General features: G+C 38.3%; 1 protein-coding gene across 4 annotated transcripts in view; it reads right to left on the bottom strand.

Moving 5' to 3' along the window:
• Window positions 1–21,258, bottom strand: part of def8 (differentially expressed in FDCP 8 homolog) — a 169,262-nt gene that overhangs the window by 76,074 nt on the left and 71,930 nt on the right. For 2 of the 4 annotated variants that reach the window (XM_051134718.1, XM_051134719.1), the window contains exons 2-3: window positions 2,901–3,020; window positions 913–1,010 (exon numbers count right to left, since the gene is read on the bottom strand). In XM_051134718.1, the coding sequence (XP_050990675.1) occupies window positions 913–1,010; window positions 2,901–3,006 (204 nt within the window). In that variant the 5' untranslated portion in view covers window positions 3,007–3,020. Of the gene's footprint in view, window positions 1–912; window positions 1,011–1,090; window positions 1,125–1,905; window positions 2,023–2,900; window positions 3,021–21,258 lie in introns of those variants that run through there. The other 2 variants (XM_051134717.1, XM_051134720.1) reach the window with 2 other exon arrangements.

Below are 21,258 nucleotides of genomic sequence, written 5' to 3'. Positions count from 1 at the left end.
GGACGAAATGCAAAACCGTCGCCACGGATTGATTTTTTTTCTCCTACAGGTGACGTCCCAGGCTCCGTATTTTTGAGAAAAACCATTGTCAAATACATTCTGAAACTTCAAAGGTCCGCTACAATCTGTCAAAATAAAAGTTTGATTAAACTTGAAGTTATGACAGAAATATATTAGCATTATACAATGTACTTAAAAGTTATAACAACAACAACAACAACAAAAATAATATTCTTTATAATAATGAATTTAAACATTATTTTTAAGGAATACCATGTTTGTCCACGCTTTAACTTAGTAGCCTATACCTCTGTTGTGAGGCACTTTGCCAAAATTAAAAGTTGTTAAATTTTCATTTGATAATATTTCAAAACATTAATTAAAAGGTTAATGTGTGATGTGGATATACATAAGGCTTATAGCTTTATTTGTTTATTTATTTATTTTTTCAGAAGAGAGATTTTAATACTTTCATTAAAATGGCTTCCAATTTGCTGCAATAAAGGATTTGTTCACTCAAACAACTTGTTCTTATTCTTTTAAAAGTCATTGTTACTGATAAGAATTAGTGATTTTTTCTGAGACGATTATACCGTGGAAATCTCATACCGTTACAACCCTAATGTGTGAGTGTTTGTTTAGACTACTAAACATGATTTAGGTTAATGAAACTTTGTGCGCAAAACATATGAGTTCTCTGGTTTTGATCCTGCTTGCAGATCAATATCACAGAACATTAGTATTGTAAGAAAGTTATTTTCTGTATTCTCTGTATATTTTGTAACAGCAACAGTAAACTGTGTTAGCTTAGCATGCTAACTAACACTAATCCCACAACAGCACTGCTCTGTAAGCACTGCTTAAGCAATCTTTGTTTTTCAATAGCAGAACAACTGCAGATTGAGTACTTACCACGGGTCGAGAGAAATGATCTTCAGCCAAGCCCAGATCCATTGCTCGATCTGAACTTTGAGTTTTGGATTCTGAGGAAAAGATCTCCGACCTCACCTCTGTGGAAACATGATATTGATTTAGATCACACACTGATCTTTCCTTGAGCAACAACTCTTATTTCTCACTGAACACCTACATGAACATCAACTGAACATCAATATGAAGTCTGTGTGACATCGCGTGCTTTCATGTAATCATTAACAAAAGGAACATGCAAACAGTGGTGAAGTGTCTTTGAGTTGTACAACTTGGTAAAAAGTAACTAACTGTAAAAAAGTCCAGTTAATTTTAACATCTTTAACATCTAACCCTACGCCAAACAAGAATCTTATGCAGTCTGTTAAAAAGTCATATTAGAGAATGCAGAGAAAAGTAGTATTTGTTTGACAGAGAGACTAGATTTGTAAGTCATTGTTTAGTATGCACAAATACCAAAGTAAGCCAAAGTACTGTACTGTATATGTATAAAACAGACCTTACTCAATGAGGAATTTTACCTTTATCAGCAAAAGTAAACAATGTAGCATAAGTATGCGAACTGCAAGCAGTGTGTAATGTTTTATTTTTCCAAATAAAAAATAAACTGTAAAATCACAACCAATTTTTGCTAGAAGCTAAAATCTCAAAACTTTAAGTCAACAATAAATTAACAGAAAGCAAACATAAACTAAGAAAAAAACTAACTTAAACAGTTGAGGCGCTTTTGTAATAGAATAAAAGCTATCAGTGTTCTCACATGAAATTGCTCTCATAGAGTCAAAGGTTGCAGAAACATCAGCAAAGCGAGAACATATAAAACACTGCAAAAATTCAAAGCTAGGGATCCGTTTCTTTTAAATAAATAAATAAAGCACATTTTGTCAGTTTGTTAGGACAGTATTTGAGTTTTTATTTAGTTATTTATTTTAAAAAGGTTATATTATTTATACATAAGACTCTGTTTGTACTGACCTGCATAGACGTCACAGCACAGCATGTTTTCACATGCACCTGTTACAGAGAATGTCAAATATGCCAACTGAAGAGGGAGACTGAGTCTTTGTGTCTTTTTGTAAATGTGCATATTTGCTGTTCAATCCAGGAAGTGACACAACAGTCACCACTTCTGTCATCTAGTTTCAGTTCATTTTTCTCTCTAACAGTCTCACATCCCTGATTTTCTTAAACACCTAGACATGCAATGTCACTTTTTTACTTTTTCTGATTAAAAAACAGTGGTGCTTAATCATGCAAAACATGCTGCCAAAATGTTTATAGGTGGTTGTCTGCCACAACTTTGCTATATAGTATCTTGTTTGCAATATAGCAGGTATAATTGGTGCTTGCTATGTGGTTGCATACTGACGGTTCACTCTTAAAAGCAAAGGTCCTAAAAGGGCATTTTTAGCAATGATGCCTTAGATGAAACATAAAATATCCCCAAAAGAACAGTGAACAGTTCTTAAAAAAAAAAAGTTCTTAGTGTGAAAGAACCTTCTGTGCAACAGAAAGCTTACATGGATATTAAAGGTTTTTCATGGGACCATCAATGCCAATAAAGAACCTTTACTTTTAAAAGCGTATCGAGTCTCTTGTGATATCCTTGTCCTTCTGTGTCAGGGGCTGTGTTCATACCAAGGATGATAACTACAACTATACAACCATTTCAATTCTCTTAGAACTGGAAACCATGCAACAGCTTTAACAATAAACACAAAGAAAGGATATCACTGAAATCACTTTCAGAAAAAAACAATTTCCCACTAAAAGAAGCTAATGTGCAGCAATTTAGATAAGGTTGGAACCATGCATTTAGCCATGCATATATTTCAAATTACATAATGTGATCCACAAATTCTCTCAAGAAATACCTTTCCCTGTAAAAAAACAAACAAACAAAAAAAACATTGGCCTATACCTTCAGGAGAGGAGTAGTACATATGTATGTTTAATAAAAGTTAACACACCATGTTTTGGAGGGTCCTTCCCCTCAGTGCTGCTGTCGATCTCTCTCCTGTCAAAGGGATTGACATGACCCTGACGAAAACGAGCAAGTCTTTCATTATATTCCATGACACTGGTCACATCTGTAGAAAGACACATTATCAATAAGTAAAATAATACATCTAAAGGGATAGTTTAAACAAAAAGTAAAATTCTGTCATCATTCCATGTCACCTTTTTTCTTTTTAGATTCTATGACAGAACAAACTTTCAGCTCTTCTGAGAGAGCAACACCTGTATGTTGGAATACAGACCTAAGGTTGGTCTCTTTTCATAAAAGACAATTAGCAGATTATTGCAGTGAAACATAAAAAAAGAAATATAAAAATGTTATAGAAATTTAAATTTACTGTGTAGAAAATGCACTGTACTGTTTTTATTTAATTTTATACAAAATAAATATTTAACAAAATAGTTTTTAATCCAAAATTGGCATAAAATTAAAGCCATTAGATTCTCACAGGATGAATTTTGAGGTTTTAAGTATTTATTTATGTTCAATGTCAAATGTATTTATTAATGTATTCTGCTAACTGTTGTTATAGCATTTTTGCATTTCATGTCATTAAAAACTGTTATAAAAGTACCTAATTGACACAAAATGCTGTTGTTTTATGTAAAACCCTAATAGAGGCTACAAGATGTTAAGACCAGGCAGGTAGAGGGGTAAATACACTATCAATAAAAAGATATACAAATAATATTAATAATGCTAATATTAATGATAAAAATATGCTAATGAAAATAAAATATCATTAAAAAGGTTATTTATAACACCATTAATGTCCTATCAAAACATGGTTCTTTATGCAACCTTTGGAAGTTACACAGTTCCCCCCTCATTACCTATAAAAATGTGAAGCAGAAAATGTATTAACTTAATCAAAACTTGCTGGAACAGACAAGAAACACAAAGGGCTTACAGGCAAAACTAGGAGACAAAAATGGGTAAATTCCAAAGGAAGTAATATGGCAAAGCGGAAAGATATATGATAGCAGAAGTTGTTTTTTTTTTTTTTGTTTGTTTTTTTTTTCTTTTTTGCAACTAACCTTTTTTATCTTGTAAAGATCCTTTATCTGACAAAAATATGAATACTCCATACTACAAAAAAAAAAAAAAAAAAAGAAAAAAACTACACAAACTGTATAGATCAAAAGAAAAAAAATGACTAGAAGAAGAAAAACAATGTTGGCTATTTTTTTCTTTTTAATTTTTAGATTGGAAAAAGCCACTGCTTGATTCAATTGAACAACTTTAAATTACTGATCATGTTCTTTATGACCCTTAAGACTTACATGCAACTACAGACAGCATATTTTGCTTGCTGTCAATTATACACAATATCAAATTAATATTTAAACTTGCATAAGTTTTATGATTGAAGCAAAATACAAAGGCAATCACAGGCTTCATTTCAGAGAGTATGCTCTGTGAGAAATGTGTGCTTACAGTCAGCGTTTTTTTTCTTTAATAATTTGTAAAATGTTTATTTTGTTCACCTGAGGTTTGCTTGCATGTTTAAAGCTATATTTAGCAGGTTATAATTTTTACCACAATTGTTTCAATTTATTATCAAAGGGGTCATGAATTAAGAAATCAAAGTTTTGATCTTGACATGTAGGTCATTGTACTATAAAAACATCCATTGTTAGTCCAAAAACAGCTTTTTATGAAACCAAGCTCAGAAAATGATTTGTTTCAGATTTTGTCAAGTAATGATGTCATAGTGCGATGATCCCTGGATTAAAAATAACATTACCTTCCAAAGGAAGGAAAGTAAAGTAAATTATCAGTAAAATAAGTCAGTATGTTAGTGACAGTATGATGAAAGCATTCATAAGAGTGCAGAATTTGAGTTGCAATGTCGAGATCACTGCATTCATGCACTCAGCAGTCTGTCATTGGCTACTATGCTCACTGCCATTAATTATGAGATAAATGAGAATTATGTGAATCAGACTGGATGTCTAATTATGTCCCCAAAACCTTGAAACTGGCTGCTATTAAGCCTCTCATGAAAAAATACAAAACTTGACCCCAACAAATTAATTATTTACATACCAAACTCGAATCTCCCTTTTCTGTCAAAGATATTAGAAAAGGTAGTATCCTCACAATTATGTTCCTTCCTACAGAAAAATGGTATCTGTGAGGATTTTCAGTCAGGTTTTAGGCTGTATCATAGTACTGAGACTGCTCTTATTAGAGTTACAAATTATCTGCCCTTGTCATCCAATTGTGGTTGTATCTCTCTGTTAGTGCTACTGGATCTTAGTGCTGCATTTGACACTGTTGACCACAACATTCTTTTGAACAGACTTGAAAATTATGTTGCCATTAGTGGTAGTGCATTGGCACGGGTAAAATCGTACTTATCTGACCACCATTAATTCGTGGCAGTAAATGAAGAGGTATCATATCGATCACAAGTGCAGTACGGAGTACCTCAAGGCTCAGTACTAGGGCCATTACTTTTTACGCTTTACATGTTACCCTTGGGAGATATCATCAGGAAACATGGTGTTAGCTTTCACTGTTATGCTGATGATACTCAGCTCTATATTTCTTCGCGGCCCGGCGAAACATACCAATTTGAAAAAGTAACGGATTGTGTAGTTAAGATAAAAAAACTTGATGACAAGTAATTTCTTACTGCTAAATCCTGAAAAAACAGAGGTGATAATTATTGGACCTAAAACCTCTGTGTGTAATAGCCTAAAACACTGTCTAATACTTGATGGCTGTTCTGTCAATTCTTCGTAGGTGTGCTATTTGATAGCAGTCTTTTCTTTGAAAGCCACATCTCTAGCATTTGCAAAACCACATTTTTCCATCTCCAAATATATCTAAATCACTCAATGTCAAATGCCAAAATGTAGAACCAGAAAGTATGACCATATTAACCCGATTCTGTCAACACTGCACTGGCTCCCTATTAAACATTGTATAGATTTTAAAATCTTACTAATTTCCTATGACGATTATAGTGACCAAAACTATCACAGTTATCAGTAATTATCATGGTATTGTTAAAATGTGTTGGAAATGTTAAAAAAAGTACTGACACATAAATCACTTCACCAAGTTTTATATTTAAAATCAACAAACAACAAATAAAATGACTTTTTGTTTGCATAATTACTAAAACAATAACGGTACCAATAATGTCCGGATTTTAAATGGCAACATGACAGACAACAGTTTAACTAATAGCATGTTCAAATATCTAATGTAAATGAATAAATAAAGCTTTGAAAACATTTCATAAAAGGTATCCCTCACATTTCAGCCTTTAAATAAAGAAAAGGGTTTAGTCAAAATGATAATTGACTAATAAATGACTCTATGTATTTTGTCTGCACATAAATCTAGATAACTTATCTGAATAGTTCAACTGTGTAGAATCCACATAAAGCTTGTTTTTCAACAACTGGTCAAAATTTAGGCTACAACAGGGCATGCAAATTTGGTCTGTTTTTGTAAATCCACTGTAAGACACTAGATGGCGCTTATGGAAAAGCTGAATTATAGCTGTTTCCCGTGAACTCTGTGGACAAAGCAGTATTGTGATTAAGAACACTATTTTAGATATTACATGGGGAGACGATGAAAACAAAATGCCACTGAATCTTTTCTGAATACAGTCAGAACCTCCAGAGGCACATTCATATAATTAATTCATTTATATATTAATTTCATTTGTATAATTCCAGATTTATGTTTCTGCCGGCGGGTACTCAACTGCAAAGTGAAACGCACGGACAGCAAATACATTAGTAATACAGACATTAATTCTATGAGGATTTAATAAATACCTGTTTACAATAAGCACTTATTCACACGTACACAGGACAAAGTTTGAGGGTGCACACGTAATATCTGAGGGAGTGCAGAGCCATGATCATTACATATGTGGGAGAGCAAGCCTGCTGCAATCCGAGAGATTCGTGCTGGCACTCTCACATATTACAATAATGCGCTTTTGGCATTTGCTATTAAAATAATGCCAGAAACTGCTTCAAATGAAAGATGAAAATGAGAATTAAGTCGTAAAAGCTGCAATCCATTTATTATTGGTTAAAATAAACTGAGAATATCTAGTGTTTTTTTCCGTGGGTGCTTGATCATTTTCCTTCGGCGCTCAGGGATCCCCGCCTATGCTTTAGCATGCTTTAAAAACATCCCAGCATTGCCGCCATATTTTCACACAAAACGAAACTACTCTGCGTGCTGTACACAAAAAAAACTGTTACTTAAAACTGTGCTTTATGCTGTACAGTATTTATTTATCATCAGTTGTTCAAATTGCGATAATTGAATACGGTTATAATGATAATTAAAATATGAAACAGTAATACTAACCGTGCAGAATTTTAACATTATTTACCATCAAACCGGTAATCTTTACATCCCTACATTATAGTCCCTCACGTTGTGTTGCGTTCCTTGTGCTCGTCAACGTTGCCTAGTTACCACACTTGAGAGCTAATCAGAGCGCTCACAGGTGTAGCTCATTTGCTCTGCCTATATCTGACTGGTGTTTCTGTGGAGTGTTGTCAGATCATTGTTCTCATGTCCTGTCCTGTCTTGCTTTCCGTCAGACCTCCTAGTTCCTGATCCTGTTTCATGTGGGACGATAGGCGCTGTTCTCAGTCCATACTTTGACTGTTTGGATTGCTCCCAGTGTGATTTGGTTTCTCTGCACCTGCACTGCTGGAAAATTCTGCACTTCTCACTTCTTCAGTCTTCTGTGGTCGTTGTTGCTGGAGTTTACCTAATAAACGTTATTTGCACTCGCGTTTGGATCTTGTGGTTCTGTTTCATGGCAATATTAGTCTGTTTCTTTCTTATTCCGAGGTCACCGTAGCCACTAGATCCAATCTGTATCCAGATCAGATGGTCACTGCAGTCCCCCGGATCCAGTCTGTACCCAGCCCAGATGGTGGATCAGCACCTAGAGACAACCTCTACAGCCCTGAATGTCAGCGGAGACCACATCAACTAGATGAGCCCCAGAGACGGATCCCCAGTGAAGACCTCGTCACCTAGACAGCCATCGGCACAAGACCACAGGAACCAGATAAGTCCTCTGCGTCTGGCCATTTTTTTTCTCCATTCTGTCACCAATGGAGTTTTGGTTCCTTGCTGCTATCGCCTCTGGCTTGCTTAGTTGGGGACACAACTAAGTGTTTTCAAGTGGTATCGTATACTATTTGAACTGAACTGAGCTGGATGATGACATCATTGAATTTAGTGATGAACTGTCTTTAACTGAAAATTGGGTGTTTACTGTTGCCCTTTGGCATTATTGATGCACTATTTCCTATTTAATACTGTACAGCCGCTTTGTCACAATCTGTATTGTTAAAAGCGTTATATAAATAAAGGTGACTTGACTTGACTTGACTCTGATTGGTGCCCGCAGAATAACAGGTTTCATAGACCGTTTTTGGGGCAGACCTGACCTGTTGACAAGAGATGCTCTTCATCCTTCCAGGGGTGGTGTCGCTCTTCGCTCTAGAAATATGACTCATAGTCTTAAAGGGGTCATCGGATGCCCATTTTCCACAAGTTGATATGATTCTTTAGGGTCTTAATGAAAAGTCTCTAATATACTTTGATTAAAAATTCTCGATGGTTTTGTAAAACAACACCCTTTTTACCTTGTCAAAATGAAACTACGAAACAAGGAAAGTTACTGGGCTGTGACAGCTTGTCTGAGGTAAGAGCTCATGTCAATCAACTATCGTGGGAGCAGCCTCTGTCGGTGTGACGGCACACCAACAGGCATCTGAGAACGACTCGATTTGAAAAAGGGGATATTATTTTTACAGATTAATTAGAAAACACTGCATGGATTTTTAACATTATAGGGTAGATTTGTACATACACTGCCAACACACATTAATGTTCAAACAACATGAAAAAGTGAAGTTTGCATCCAGTGACCCCTTTAAGAGTTTGTACTTGTCTAACTGGGGTCCAGGTCAGGAAACAGACAGACTGGCTAAACTGACCATCTGCTAGCCCCTCACAGAAGTCAGTTAATTCTCAGTACATAGAGACTCCTTCACCTAGATATCATACCATTTTTAAGAGATGATGACTGACAGTCTAACACTTTGTCTAGAACACAGTTCATATTGCCAGCCATTATCACATTTGATTGCTGAAAATCCTAAATCAAATTGAACAATTTACGAAAAGAACTCAGGACAGCTCATATTTGGCCCATAAACATTAATCAGTGTTACTGGAGTTGAACATAACAAATCATACAATTTTCCCTCAGTTTCACAGACAAGGCTTAAGCCTAGTCCTAGACTAAAATGTAAGTCTAAGCTGTTCCAACTGAAAGAAACTTGCACTGACTGATTTTAAAATATATCTGTGCCTTTGTTTTGTTTATATCTGTGCCTTTGTCTCAAGTTGCACACCAGTATTGTTTTTTTTTTTTTTTTCTAAGGCACGTTTATAAAAATTACTTAAATGTCCTAATTAAACTATGGCCTAATCCTGGCTTAGTCTAAACCCTGACTGTGAAACTAGACCATAATGTATCTGCCATTGAATCTGAAGTGAAACTGACAGTGAAAGAAATGCTTTTCCTGAACAATATTGCCAATCCTCTTACTTTGGCCTCAAAGTTTGCTTGATATGCCGATGTTCTTGAAGGAAAATTATATGAGGCTGCAAGGATTTAAGATGCCCTAAAACTGTCGCTCTTTCAACTGGACTACCTAATCCCTTCACGTTCCAACTCACCAGTCACCAGTCCATCATGTTGCTTGCAATCTACTGTTAGTGTTGTAGTAAAAAGGAGCAAAATAAAATTGTCAATATCATTAATATATCAGTAACTACAATTATAGAAAATTTCCCCCACTACCCTATCCACTTTAATTCTAAAGTGAAGATGATGGTAACCCACTAGTAATGACTGAAACCACTGGGCAGGGGGCAGCGACTGGCCAAGGCCAAACTAAAGACGCTAAGGACAGTTGACGGGCCACTGCTGCGTGTAGTCACGAAAGCTTAACCCAGCACCCACGCAATGTGTAATGTGCACAGAGAAAATAGTGAACACCGAATTAAGTTTTGCCTGTTCTTGCTTCTGAAACGAAAAATATATTCAAAACCTGTCACAATTAATACCTGTCTTGGTGCATGTCCTTGGAAAAAAAAAACTGTTATTTCCTAACGTAAACAGTTGAGAAAGAAATCGGATGTCTATCATTATATTGGATGCATTGTCTCTTAAAGTGACTGCGCCTAATTTACTAGCTGCTGTCGGTGTCCCTATTGTTAATCAAAGAAATTAAATGAGAGAAAATCACTCACTGCTTTTTACTGAATTACTTTACAGTTTTAACAAGAATTAACATGAATGTGGCTTTACATGCCAGTTTTCCTTTTTTATTTTGTTCCCAAGCCATTAAAGTGCAATGTTGCAATGTGCCACTTCTGCAAAATATTTTTAAAAAATTTCAAAAAGAAGAAAAAAAAGTTTTGAAGAACAAACTAAATTCTAACTTCAAAACTTGTGTAGAAACGAAAGACTCCTTGGCTCAGGCACTACCATGACTCAATAACTACAAAGAGCCACAGAGCTAGCTAGTTTTGAGAGCACAGTGCTAGCAGGTTTTCAATGGAAGATGGCGCCTGTGTTGGCATGCCGTCTACTGCTCTCCTGCCTGATAGCGATGGTTCTGCACTTAAACGAACTACAGCTGGTTCAAAATGCAGCAGTTCTTACTACTGTGGCAGTGTGGGATGGGCTCCCCTTCTTTGGATGGCTGTCCCTTTATGGGAAGGAGTAATAGGAATAATTAATGTCGGAGTATTTAAATGTCTTGTTAGGCTGAGCGCCGAGGGGCAGGCTAGTCAGCTGGGTGAAGCACACAGTTGTGAGTTTGGAGCACCAGGGTTTGAGCACCTCTTCCTATTGTTTGCTGTGCACACGTTTGGTTGAGAGCACAATTTATTTCAGCTAGTTTGCCACCCCTAAGGTAAGCTTTAGCCTTGTTGTTTTCTTTTTTTGTAAAAATTTTGTGGTTATTTTTATATATATATATATATATATATATTGGTTGGTGGGGAAGGTACAAAGTTTCTTTATAACTGTGGAATATATAGTTAGCTTTTCACATGTGTAGTAAAGTATCTTACTTTTAATTTTGTGAATTTCTACTACCTCCTCTGTAATAAAATTTGTTAATTTACGAAGAGTATTACATTGGTTTAACGTTACTTTTATATATATATATATATATATATATATATCTTTTGAATAAAGTTTTGTTTAGTTGGAAGCATGACTTCGTCTTTTCACTATACCATGGAACTTATGGTTCTTGAGTATTTTCTTGGGTGCAGTTCCCAGGGTGGCGTTGTCATTACTAAAGCTGAAGGTTACCAAAAATACTGCTTCAGTCACACTAGATCCAGGAAGTATGACCATATTAGCCTGGTTATGTCAACACTGCACTGGCTTCCTATTAAGCATCGTATGCATTTTAAAATCTTGCTAATTACTTATAAAGCCCTGAATGGTTCAATTCCTCAACACTTCAATGAGCTCTTATCACATTATAGTTCTTCTCGTCCGCAGTCACATCTCAAAACTCTGACCATTTGACAATACCAAAAATATTAAAGTAGCGTCCAAACTAGGGTTGGGAATTGAAAACCGATTCCAATTCCAGAATCGGATACTTAAGTTCAGGATGCTGTAAAATTAAAATTTCGATTCTGTTCTATTAGTTCCTTTGTATGCTTCTCTTTCTTTTTTTTTCATCATCTGTGAGGACCCGACCAGGACCTTGCCATTAATCTAAGCTCTCTAAAGTTTGGCTACACTTGAGATCAGAGGCAGAAAAAGCTAAGTATATTTGTGATATGCTAAACATGTTCACTGACAATCACTGACAAGCTACGCAAAATCGCACTTTCGATTCGCACACACAAATGTGTCAAATGACATTCACATAAACAAAATGACAGACACAAATGTGTATGACATACTTTTGCACTTTACTTTAGTTTCGCTATACAACGTCAATTCGGCACTTACAACCTCTCAGATCTGGCAGTACAACTTCAAATCTTAGCGCTTTGACTTTTGCTACTCCTTTTGCGGTATTCCTGTAGCAAAACTCACTTGTGCACTCGTAAATGCAGAGGTGAGCGAGCAGAGTGCGGGGCTGGGGTGCGAATAAAGTCATTTTATTGGTCGATGCCTGACCAATGAACAACGCCAGCCATCGCAACTTGCAGTGCAGAATGAAACAATTTTTTATGCATATTTATTAGTTATTTGTAAAACTCTGGAAACTATTTTCATTGAATATCCTTAGTTTTTACAGGATTTTAAGACACTGCATTTATCTTGCCATTTAGGTATTATCTGTTAGACAAATAATGTAACATCTTTCATATGTATATATCCTATTGCATATTGCAGATTAATATCGCTGTACCAAAGTTTCAATATAACTGTTGTTTTTATTATTTCTTTGAATTATTTTAAAATAATTCAAACTTCTTTATTGGGTTATATTCTGTATTTGCTTTATTAATGTTCACTTGTGTTGTATGCTTATGTGCATATTACAAATGAACATTAATGAATTAACATTAATGAACCTTTTTAAATGCAACAATAAAAAAAAAAAAAAGACGTATCAAAAAAAATCCAGTGTTTGATAATGTCGAAATGTACTTTAAAAAGCAAATTCTAAAAAAAGTAAGCAGTTATGACCGGCAATACTGTTTTGAGCAACTAGAGTAGAGCTAAATACATGTATTAATTAACATTAATTAAATAAGGGCATCTAGTGGTTAAACCATGGCTTTACATAAGAATATTATCTTTCTGGCCACCAAATGCCCCTAATTTGTCTCTTTCCACTAGAATTTAAAAACATTTTCTCTATTTTAACCCTAAATACTACACTCATTTGAATATAAATAATAAGCATATTAGAAAATGTTATATTTTAAATGGCCATTCAGGGATCATAATTATTATGCATATTATTTAGTACCAAAATCTCTTCAAATTAACTAAACAGAACTGAGCTAAAATGTAGTACAATTATTTTATTGGTTAAAAGTTACACTTATGGTGTTTGGTCACATTTGGCTGCCAAGGAGTATGACAACATATTAATGTTGTCTTATTCCCCAGAATAAAATGCTACTGTTAAGCATAGTAAGCGTAGTTATCAATGCACAATCAATGCACATTATGTGTTAATAATTACTAGAAATTGCTGCAAATACAGTGAAGTATGCTGTCTGTCCTGATTAATCCCATTCAAACAGACTGACAGCATGGAGATGTTTAGAACTATTGAGTGCTCCATGAACCACGTGAATGTTTTCAGTTAAAGTAAGTTCATTGTTGATTCAGTGATGTCATCATCCAGCTCAGCTCAACGTTTTCTTCACATATTGTCTCTGCAATCAAGCTGACAATATTGCCAGTAGGGGTGTGACGAGACCCTTATCTCACGAGAGGAGACGAGACACAAGACTGGGTTCACGAGAACGACGACGAGACAAGATTTTTAAACTTTTCTTAAGAAATCCTCAGTGATAAAATATATAGGGATTCTTATTCAACTGAAAAAGACAAAATGCAAAAGAAAAAAAAAATGTAGGTGCATGTTGAACTTTGTGAAACGAAACTTCCATTTTAATAAATTATATGCAGTAATAAACAACATTTAAACAAGAGCTTCACGATTCTGGATAAATTGAGAATCCCAGTTGTTTTTAATAAATTGGAGACCATAATTCTCTCACAATTCTGGAGAAAAAAAGATTAGAAAACTAAACTAAATAATGTAATTTATTACTAGTGGTTCTGACAAACTGTTTATTGCTTAAGTCTATAAAAAACATATATTCATATATAAAAACATATAAAATGTATATATATATATATATAAAAACTTCAATGAAGGAGTCAGTGTCTCATTTCATTAAGACTTGTTTGACTATTGAAATCTCCTGAATGAATGATTCAGTGACATACTTTTTTTTAAACGGGCAGTTATCGCGACCTCCTGGTGGAAGAGGATAAGCGTTACTATACATACAAGTGATAAGATACTTTCGTTTTGATCGCTACTGTGTTTATAGCCAAACTATAAACTTTTATCCCAGTACTTCTATTATTTAAATGTCTGTAACACAGAAATAATGATTATAGTGTGGTTGAAAAGACTGTTTGTGTTGCCCTTTCTGCGTTCACATTTACCCCGACCCACTGATTCATTAACATGGGCAGCGACAAAACGTGCTTCTCACGCTCCACTGATACTCGCGATATGAAACAGTCCTAATAGACATTTTTTGTCATTCAGGAATAAGATCGCGTGGGTGTTTGAATTGAGATCTCAATATTTTAAGGATTAATAATCATGCAGCTTTAATGTAAACACTGCAAAATGTTTTGCGAGGATATCGTCACGAGATCTTGTCACATCCCTAATTGCCAGAAATTAAGTTTCCCCAGCTAAGCCAGCCAAAGACATCCAAAGGATCCAAATCTCAGGCTGCAACACAAGTCAGATTGTGCAGAGGGCACATCTGGTTCTCGTGGTCTTGTGTCGGTGGCTGTGTAGTTCACATTTAAGGCTGTAGCGGTCTCTTTAGGTGCTGTTCCACCATCTGGTTTGGATACGGACTGGATCTGGGTGGCTACAGTTACCTCGGAATTAGTGATCGACCAGTATTGATTTTTTTAATAACCAATACCGATTATTTGCATGTTTATGTGCCCAATAACTGATATGCAGAACGGATATTTATTTCAGTCCTTTCAGTCAAAACATTTTATTTATAAAAACATATCAGCTGCAAATAAGTATTTATTTTGAATATACACAATAAATTATGGGGGGGAAATGGTACTTTTAAACAAAATTAAAACGGCAGTAGGTGACGGCAAGTGTCTAATGAGTGAGTCATTCAACGATTTGTTCAAACGACTGATTCGTCAGATGTTTGTGCATGGGATAATGAAACTTTGACTCAACCGATTTGTTCACAACAATGAATTATTCAGCAATGAATTGAGATGCGCTGTGGTTTTGCTGTCTTTCTTTAAAATGATTTTTGCTGCTGAAATAGAACAAAAGTAGTCTGCAATACTGCGCCTAAAATGTAAGTGACCTAATATTATTGAACTTGAACTACTGAACAGTCATGATGGTGAAAATGTGTGATGTTGCTTAGCTAACTGTAATTTAAATATAAAAACTTTTCATTTTCAGAATATTTACCTCATCATGCTGTTTATTTGTGTTGCGCATTTTAATTTCTCCGGGAGAGGCTGCGTATGCCTCGCCACAGCAGCCCACCCTTATACTGTCAGTGCATGCATTATATACAGTAACTACAGTCATGTGAAAAAGTTAGGACACCCTATTGAATTCCATGGTTTTCTGTATCAGGACATCATTAAAAAAAAAAAAAAAAAAAAAAAAAAAAAAAAAAAAATGGTCCTTGGCTGGTCTTAAATTTTCGAAAATAAAACCTCAGATGAACAACAACACATGACAAATTGCACCATGTCATTATTTACTGAACAAAAATGAAGCCAAAATGGAAAAGCTATGTGTCACGAATCTGGTCGGTGTCCTGTTCTCCGCTCACCACCAGATGTCACTCTCACCTCACTTACACACTCTGACTGTTGCACTTGATCCTCATAGGCCAAGTCAAATCGCCGCTGATCTCCAAGAGTCAAGTCAGTTCACTACTGAGCTTCACGAATCAAGTCAAGTCACGGCCAATCTCCACGAACTAAGTCAAACCACAGCTGATCTTCATGAGCCAAAGGAAGTTATTACTGCTGTTCCAGAGCCAAGTCATGTCTCGTCTGACCTTCCAGAACCCCGACACGTCTCGTCTATCTGTCCAGAGCCTCGTCTGAGCGCCCAGAGTCAAGTCGCGTTTCGTTTGACCGCCCAGAGCTTTGTCACATCATGTCTGCTAGCGTGCTGGCGATCGCCATTCTCAGTGTGTGGGCTGCACACTCGGCTCCAGAGGTCACATCTGTTCGCCAGCCAACTCCTGCGGTCCCGTCTGATCTCAAGCCTGCTCCAAAGCTCCCGTCTGATCTCAAGTCTGCTCCAGAGGTCCCGCCTGACCACGAGACAGACCCAGAGGCCTCACCAGTCGGAGAAGCCGCGCCAATGCCTCCAGAGGTGTCAGCTTCGGCTGTAGATCCTCCTAGGGAGGCGGCGTTCTGCCTCAAACTCTCTGCTTCTCCCCTTATTCTGTCTGCCTCCTCTGTCTCTACTGTTCCTAGGTCCCAGGCCATAACGCGGTTTCCTGCTCCAGAGGTCCCGCCTGGTCTCAAGTCAGCTCCAGAGGCCCCGTCTGGTCTCAAGTCAGCTCCAGAGGTCCCGTCTGGTCTCAAGTCTGCTCCAGAGGTCCCGTCTGGTCTCAAATCTGCTCCAGAGGTCCCGTTTGGTCTCAAATCTGCTCCAGAGGTCCCGTCTGGTCTCAAGTCTGCTCCAGAGGCCTTCCCCATCAGAGAAGCTGCGCCAATGCCTCCAGAGGTGTCAGCGTTGACTGTAAAACCTCCTATGGAGGCGGCGTTATCCTGTGGTCTCTCTGCTTCTCTCCCTGTTCTCTCTGCCTCCTCTGTCCCTGTTCTCCCCAGGTCCCAGTCCATTATACGGGTTCCTGTTCAGCCCTGGAGGGCCTCGGCGCCTCCTGCTCTGCTTCCGGTTCCGTCCTGGAAGTTCCCGGTGCCTCCTGCTCAGCCCTGGAGGGCTCCTGCCTCTCCTGCTCTTCTGTTTGTCTCCTCTATCCCTGCTCTCCCCAGGTCCCAGACCATGACGCAGGTTCCTGTTCCGCCCCGGAGGGCTGCTCCACCTCCTGTTCCACCCCGGAGGGCTGCTCCGCCTCCTGTTCCGCCCTGGGAGGTTGCTGCGCTCTCTCCCCCTACTCTGTCTGCCTCCTCTGTCCCTGCTCTCTCCAGGTCCCAGACCGAGACGCGGATTCCTGTTCCGCCCCGGAGGGCCGCTCCGCCTCCTGTTCCGCCCCGGAGGGCCGCTCCGCCTCCTGTTCCGCCCTGGAGGGCTCCTAGGCCTCCTGCTCCGCCCCGGAGAGCTGCTCCGCCTCCTGCTCCACCCTGGAGGGCTCTCGAGTCTCCTGCTCCGCCTCTGGCTCCGCTCTGGAGGGCCCTTGCCCAGCCGGTTCTGCCTCAGTCCCCTGGCCCCCCCACCGTTCCCCTGGACTGTTTTTTCTGTTGTTTCTGTTGGAGCGTCTGGAAGCGTCTCCTTTAGGGGGGGCTATGTCACGAATCTGGTCGGTGTCCTGTTCTCCGCTCACCACCAGATGTCACTCTCACCTCACTTACACACTCTGACTGTTGCACTACATCCCAGACTACATTCCCCATCAGCCATTGCTCTTCTCCCGCGTCCAATCAGAGACAGTATAAAAGCCCCGGTCCTCCCACTTGCAAACCACGGATTGTTAGATTGTATTGTTGTGTTGTTAGCGTTCCCTAGTTTCCCGAGTTCCTAGTCTCCTCGTTCCCGTGTTTGACTTCTCGCCTGGACTATCGTTTACTCTCCCTGGATTATCTGTATTGCTCCCGTTCGCTCCTGTTCGACCCCACGCCTGACTCACGGACTTCTATTGTGCATCGCCCTAATTTACCTGCTTGCTGTTGTCTCGACCCTGCCTGCTCAACTATGTATCTGTCTCGTCCAAACAATAAAAGCTCGCAAATGGATCCGCTCGCCTCTCGTCTCCTTCCCATTGTAACACTATGAGTGACAAAGGTAGGACACCCTTACTGTTAACATTGGAATTAAGAGGGTAAATAACAGTCAAACGCTAATCAAATACCTTTGATTAACTGATCATCAGCAAGTCTAAACGCCTCTATAAAAGCATAAGCTTTGGCAGTTTGCTGGTCTGGAGCCTTCAGGTGTGTGTTAACACAATGCCAAGGAGGTAAGACATCAGCAATCATCTTAGAGAAGCAATTGCTGCTGCCATCAATCTGAGAAGAGTAATACGGCCATTTCCAAACAATTTGGAAGACATTTAAAACAGACACCTCTCCTTCCAGGAGTGGACATTCCAGAAAATTCACCCCAAGATCAGACTGTGTAAAGCTCAGAGAAATGGCAGACAACCCAAGAACTACACCTCAGACTCTACAGGCCTCAGTTAACATGTTAAATGATAAAGTTCATGACAATACCATTAGAAAAATATGGGACAAAAATGGCATGTTTGGAAGGCTTGGCAGAAGAAAGCCTCTTCTATCTAAAAAAAAAACACATTGCAGCACAGTTTAGGTCCGCAAAGTGGCATCTGCACAAAACACAAGCCTTCTAGAATGATGTCCTTTGAACAAACGAGACCGAAGTGGAGATGTTTGGCCATAATGCACAGCGCCAAGTTTTGTGAAAACCTAAAGAGCACATCAGCACAAACACCTTATACCAAAAGACAAGCTGGAGGAGGACTGATCATTTTGGGCTTGTTTTGTAGCCACAGGACCTGGGCACCTTACAGTCATTGAGCTGGAGCTGAGCAAAGTCCAGAGCTCATCCTGACTCAGATGCTGTGGATGAGCTGTGCATAAGCAAATGCCCACAAACCTCAATAAACCGGAGCAGCGTTGAAAAGAAGAGTGGTCCAAATTCCTCCAGAACAATGTGAGAGACTGATATAGTCACACAGAAAATGAATGCTTCAAGTTACTGCTGCTAAAAGTGGATCTACAGGCAACTGACTCATAGGGTGTCCTAACTTTGTCACACATGGCCTTTCCCTCTTGGCTGTATTTTTTCTTAAATAAGTAATGACACTGTGTGATATGTCATGTGATGATGTTTATCTGGACGTGATTCTCCGCAATCTCTGATGAAATCGGTTGGGTTTTCTCTGTAGAGCCATTTTGAACTTACTAAGAACGCATTCGTTAACTGAATCCTTGGACTGAAAAGTTTATAGAGGTTCACCGGTTTAAAGATACCATTTTAAGGTACTGTTTTCTATATAATGTGCTGATTGAAATTGGTAATTAATAATTAATTATTATTTTACCAGTCTGCGCGCCTCCCCTGACATATTCACGTGTATATGAACAAGCAGCATTTGGGGTGGGGGGACAGAGAGGGCGCGGGTGCTATCATTAAGCATATTTCAAAGGAAGCTGGCGTCATGGACCAGACCGCATCACTGTGTCTGTACTGGGTGTTCTTAGGTAATATCTGCATTTATTCGCATGCGATTGAATTAGTTATTCATGTGGTGAACTGTCGTGATTTTGACTAATGCAGAACACTACTGAATAATGCGCATTAGAGGGGATTTAGAAGTGGGTATACGCAAAGTTATGACTGATGTCCTTTATTTATTTTCTCCATTTGAAAACATTAGACATTCTACATTTATTTTGCTTATTAGTGTTGCAGCTGATATTTTTTTTTATAAATAAAATGTTTTGTTGTAACGTGAAGATTAAATTTAACATGAACCACGAGAACCAGATGTGCCCTCTGCACAATCTGACTTGTGTTGCAGCCTGAAATTTGGATCCTTTGGTTGCCTTTGGCTGCCTTAGCTGGGGAAACTTAATTTCTGGCAATATTGTCAGCTTGACTGCAGAGCCAATATTTGAAGAAAACTGAATTGAGCTGGATGATGACATCACTGAATCAACAATGAACTGACTTTGACTGAAAAACTGAGTGTTTACTACTGTCCCTCCTATATTTTATACACACTATTTTCCTGTTTAACACTGCTTTTCAAAACCTTTATTTATATAGCACTTTTAACAATACAGATTGTGTCAATGCAGCTTTCCAGTATTAAATAGGAAAAATTGTGTAATAATGCGAAAGGACAACAGTTGACAACATTGCTGGAAAATAAGTGTCCCCAGCTAAACAAGGCAGAGGCGACAGTGGAAGGAACCACATCTCCATTGGTCACAGAAATAGAGAAAAAAACCTTGGGAGAAACCAGGCTCAGTCGGGGGCCATTTCTCCTCTGACACAACTGTGATAGGCCTGATCACTGACAACAATGACAGCCTACAGAGATGAGTTGCGCACTCTGACAAAATAGTGTCAGGAGAACCATCTTTCACTCAACATTGTTAAGACCAAGGTGCTGATGTAGATTTAAGGAGACAAAGTAGAGAACACACCTCCATCACCACCGACAGGACACTTGTGGAGTGGATAAACAGCTTTAAAGGGGTCATTGGATGCCCATTTTTCATAAGTTGATATGATTCTTTAGGGTCTTAATAAAAAAGTCTATGATATACTTTGGTTAAAAAGTTCTCAATGGTAGTGTAAGACAACACCCTTTTTACCTTGCCAAAATCAACGCTGCAAAAATCATCCCATTCTGGTTGAGGCTGCTTTAAATGCAAATGAGCTCTGCTCGCCCCGCCCCTCTCTTCTCTCTGTGGAGTGACGAGCCTGTTTACTTTAGCCACATTTAGCCGCTAAACTTGTTAAGTAGCACATGATTAGGAAAGGCGATCGCAAAGATTTAGAAAAAAACCCTTTGCATCTTCAGCAGCTCAGATGTCGGGAGTATGACGACCACTATGTTCATTACTACATCCAGCAACACAACACCTCAATCGCTCAATTCTTGTCTAACTTACATCTAGAGGTGCTCTGATCAGGATTTTTGAGGCCGATCACCGATCACCGATCACAGGAAGCTGTATCTGCCGATCTGATCACCGATATCTATCTTTTTAAAGCCTCCTATTAAACATGTAGAATTATTTATAGATGTACTTTTTTTTTGGAGAGAGGGGAGTTTTTTGATTTGAGGGGAGCATTTTTTAGACTTTTCAAAAAAATATATATATTTATCTCACATAAATGTTTGATCATGCTGTAAGGCCTCAGAGAAGAGAACAACTCAGAATCTTCTGTGAGCCATTTGGGACGACCATAAAAACAGATTGGGAGCTTACATGACGCCAGCGGGTCTTGACCAGTTCCTGTCCTATGCTGACTTCTCACCGCAGGGGTGAACCAGTGATAGATCAATATCAATTCAGGAGGACAGAGGACTCTTGTTCTCTTCTGGGACCACTTGAAGCCACAAATGGTTTATCATCACCTTTTGACCAGCCGCAGTCAAACCCATGCAAGAAACACAGTAAAAGACTAATTTACAATGCTCCCCCCTTTCTGAGACTAGCCACGGAACAGATGGTCAGTGTAACTGGTGACCAACTATACATAAATTGGCTCATTTTATTTCCAAGATGTTGACGTGAATGAAAAGTTGATATT

This window comes from Labeo rohita, chromosome 18 (assembly GCF_022985175.1).
Source record: "Labeo rohita strain BAU-BD-2019 chromosome 18, IGBB_LRoh.1.0, whole genome shotgun sequence".
Taxonomy (NCBI): Eukaryota; Metazoa; Chordata; class Actinopteri; order Cypriniformes; family Cyprinidae; genus Labeo; species Labeo rohita.
Note: the sequence above shows the minus strand (reverse complement) of the source record. Positions and strands in the feature narration are given on the sequence as shown.